The sequence below is a fragment of the Rhamphochromis longiceps genome, linkage group LG7 (genome assembly GCF_057381845.1).
Source record: "Rhamphochromis longiceps isolate RC_006_pf linkage group LG7, R_longiceps_female_GT1.1, whole genome shotgun sequence".
Lineage (NCBI taxonomy): Eukaryota > Metazoa > Chordata > Actinopteri > Cichliformes > Cichlidae > Rhamphochromis > Rhamphochromis longiceps.
The window spans coordinates 142,661-145,711 of record NC_140563.1 but is presented as its reverse complement, the minus strand read 5'-3'; the positions used below and the strand labels follow the sequence as shown (position 1 = coordinate 145,711).

General features: G+C 42.4%; 1 protein-coding gene across 1 annotated transcript in view; it reads left to right on the top strand.

Moving 5' to 3' along the window:
- Positions 1-2,478: 2,478 nt before the first annotated feature.
- The window catches only part of n4bp1 (nedd4 binding protein 1), a 28,856-nt gene continuing 28,283 nt past the window's right edge, over positions 2,479-3,051 (top strand). The window contains exon 1 of the mRNA XM_085411510.1: positions 2,479-3,051. This exon is cut by the window's right edge and continues 187 nt beyond it. Within this exon, the coding sequence (XP_085267636.1) occupies positions 2,927-3,051 (125 nt within the window). The 5' untranslated portion in view covers positions 2,479-2,926.

The following is a 3,051-nucleotide window of genomic DNA, read 5'->3' as shown; positions in this document are numbered from 1 at the left end:
AACTTCACTGATCAACTGTTGTTGATCTGGAAATAAATAAATCAGCGCATTCAACTTACACAATCCAAGTGTATGCTGAAGTGACTGTAAAGATGTAAGTCCTTTGTCTTCTTAACCAGCTCAAAGTCACACACAGTAACAACAGCCGTCTCCTTGTGTTCTTGTTTTCAGTGTATATTTCCCCTGTCAGTAATTTCCCTTGTGAATAGTGAGGAGCTTTTCTAATGCATTTGTCCTTATCAGATTTATGTCTCCTTTTCACATTGTTTCTCTTCAAATTTGTATTTTGAATGTTTATTGTAATGCAAAAGTGGCACATTGTTGCACAATCTGAGTGTCAGAGGAGAACTAACCTAACCTAACCCTAACCCTAACCTGTAGTTTGTTAAGTTCTTCTTAACTGTGGTCAGATTAATAATGCTGGAAAAGCATGTCACTTATCTAGATGCACAAAAGGAAGGGAGGAGGAAGTGACCAGTAGGTGGAGGGTGATTTACGTGTAGATGCTAAAGAATGACAAAAGGAAAAAGGTCAAGGGTGTGGTAGACAACACTGAGGTGACAAAAACAGGAAACTCTCCAGTTTACATCTGATTAATACGCTGACATGTAAACAGTTAGGTATTATGCTTAGATGTTGTTTCCTTGAGAGTGACGTATTAATTACTTACCACACAATGGGTTCAAAGAATAGCAAGTCTGTCTTGATAATCATCATCAATACACATCACATGTCCAGACTAGTCCCCATCCGAGAATTAGCTAAAGCTGTGTAATCACACCTCACACACCCAAAGTGTTTCAATTTTTTCCACAGGGCCTTTTTTTTCGTATAACAGTTACAATACATTAAAAAAAACCCATTTTAATGGCACATTTTTTGAAAAAATAATACCAAAGACATTTTTGAGTCTGAAAGGTACTTTATTCTTTTTTAAATGTAAAAGTTTTTCTAATATATTATTTTTAAAATTGTAATGACGCTGAACACGGGACAAAAAAAATGTGTAATTTTCAACTATTTTAGATTTTTAACAACTTTTCCACTGTTTTGTAGATATTTGAAAGCACACTTTTATGTGTGTTCCTATTTTGAAACACAAAGGGTAGGGATAGCTCAGTAGGTAGAGTCGTTGCTCCATGATCGGAAGGTCGGGGGTTTGATTCCACTGAACGGCTACCCCAAGGTATCCTTGAGCAAGGTACCGTCCCTACACATTGCTCCCTGGGTAACACATACACATTATTATTAATTGCATTAAGTAATTTCAAGCATGGAAAAACTTACACAAATTTATATCGGATGGCATTTATTACTTACAGTTCTTTTTGCATGTATTTTCTATGCATAATTGAGAGTTCATTAGAAGGCTAACTCCATATGAGTTTACAACACACTGAACAAAATCTTATATTAACACCTTATCTTATTCAAGTTTTATATCAAGAGAAATGAAGTGTAAGAGGATACTGAACAGAATAAACAAATTACTGGTCAGCCTGTACCTATGTGGTAGCTTGCAAAAAGCTGACATTTGACTACAGGTTGCAAGGAACAAGCTGCAAACAAAGAGTGTAGGCAAGGTGGAGGGAGTGGAGATGAGTGTCAGGGGGATTTGACACAGGGAAAAGGAAGGGGAGGTCTAGAAAATGTAGTGGTTAGAAAACGTAGGGCGACCGTGGCTCAGGAGTTGGGAGTAGTTGGGAGTTCGCCTTGTAATTGGAAGGGTGCCGGTTCGAGCCCCGACTCCGACAGTCTCGGTCGTTGTGTCCTTGGGCAAGACACTTCACCCGTTGCCTACTGGTGGTGGTCAGAGGGCCCGGTGGCGCCAGTGTCCGGCAGCCTCGTCTCTGTCAGTGCGCCCCAGGGTGGCTGTGCCTACAATGTAGCTGCCATCACCAATGTGTGTGTGGATGACTGAATGTGTAAAGGGCTTTGGGGTCCTTAGGCTAGTAAAGCGCTATACAAATATAGGCCATTTACCATTTAAACCTGTTGTGATGTATGCTTTGGACATGGTGGCAAAGCTGGACGTGGCAGATTTGAAGATGTTAAGATTCTCATTGCAATGAAATGTACATGAAAGGGAGAGCTTAGGCTGAGTTGTTTGGACTCAAAGCTAGAAGACAAGACAAAAAATAGTCTGAACATGTCCAGAGGTGCTATAGTGTATATATTAGGCAAAGGATGTTGAACATAAATCTGCCTACAACAGGAAAAGAGGAAGACACCAGAGCTTCATAAATGTGGTCAAGGAAGACATGCAGAAGGTTGGTGTGACAGAGGACCCCAGAAGGTGGTAAATGATTTATTATTATTATTATTATTATTATTATTATTATTATTATTACATGGATTCATTATTTTATTTTATGTTTACATGGCCTCCCTACAAGTCGGGCAATTACGTCTCACGACCACAAGAGGGCAACGTTGGACGTTTGTTCTGCTGTGGCGTTTTTGCTCGTTGGCCTGTGTAGACCCGCAGGTGTGCTGCAAATTACCTAACAAAGCAAAACTCAGGCGCTCACACACACGCCACCAAAGCACTGACGGGTGGTGACAGTCTCATCTCACAGGATCTCCATCTACGGTGTGAAAGTCGTAAGGATGTAGGTCACTCTGCGTCTTGTTTTGATATCTCGTTTCAAGCGATAACCATCTTTGAGCTCGCACCATCAAGCACACTTGACTGTCGTGTTTTGATGACGCCATCACTGGGACTTTCCGGATACGTCACTAGGGGCTTCCGAGTTATTTAGCTAGCTCTGCCGCTGTGTTCATGTCGTTTAGCCGTGTAAACGTCGCTGCGTCGGTCTGGAGTACACAGCAAGAAGAACATGAACACCCCGAAGGCTCCTAAGAGCCACAAAGAGTGTGACTGTTGAGACTTCGTCGCCAGGAACGACGGTGTGAGAGAGGCAGAATGTCAACAACGCGGCCCCTCCTCGGAATGAGACGAGTCACCGAGCTAACGTGCCCGGAGCAGCCAGGCAGCAGGCTGCCTGCGTCCGCCGGCAAGCAGCAGCAAGAGAGCCCCACCGTGGACGA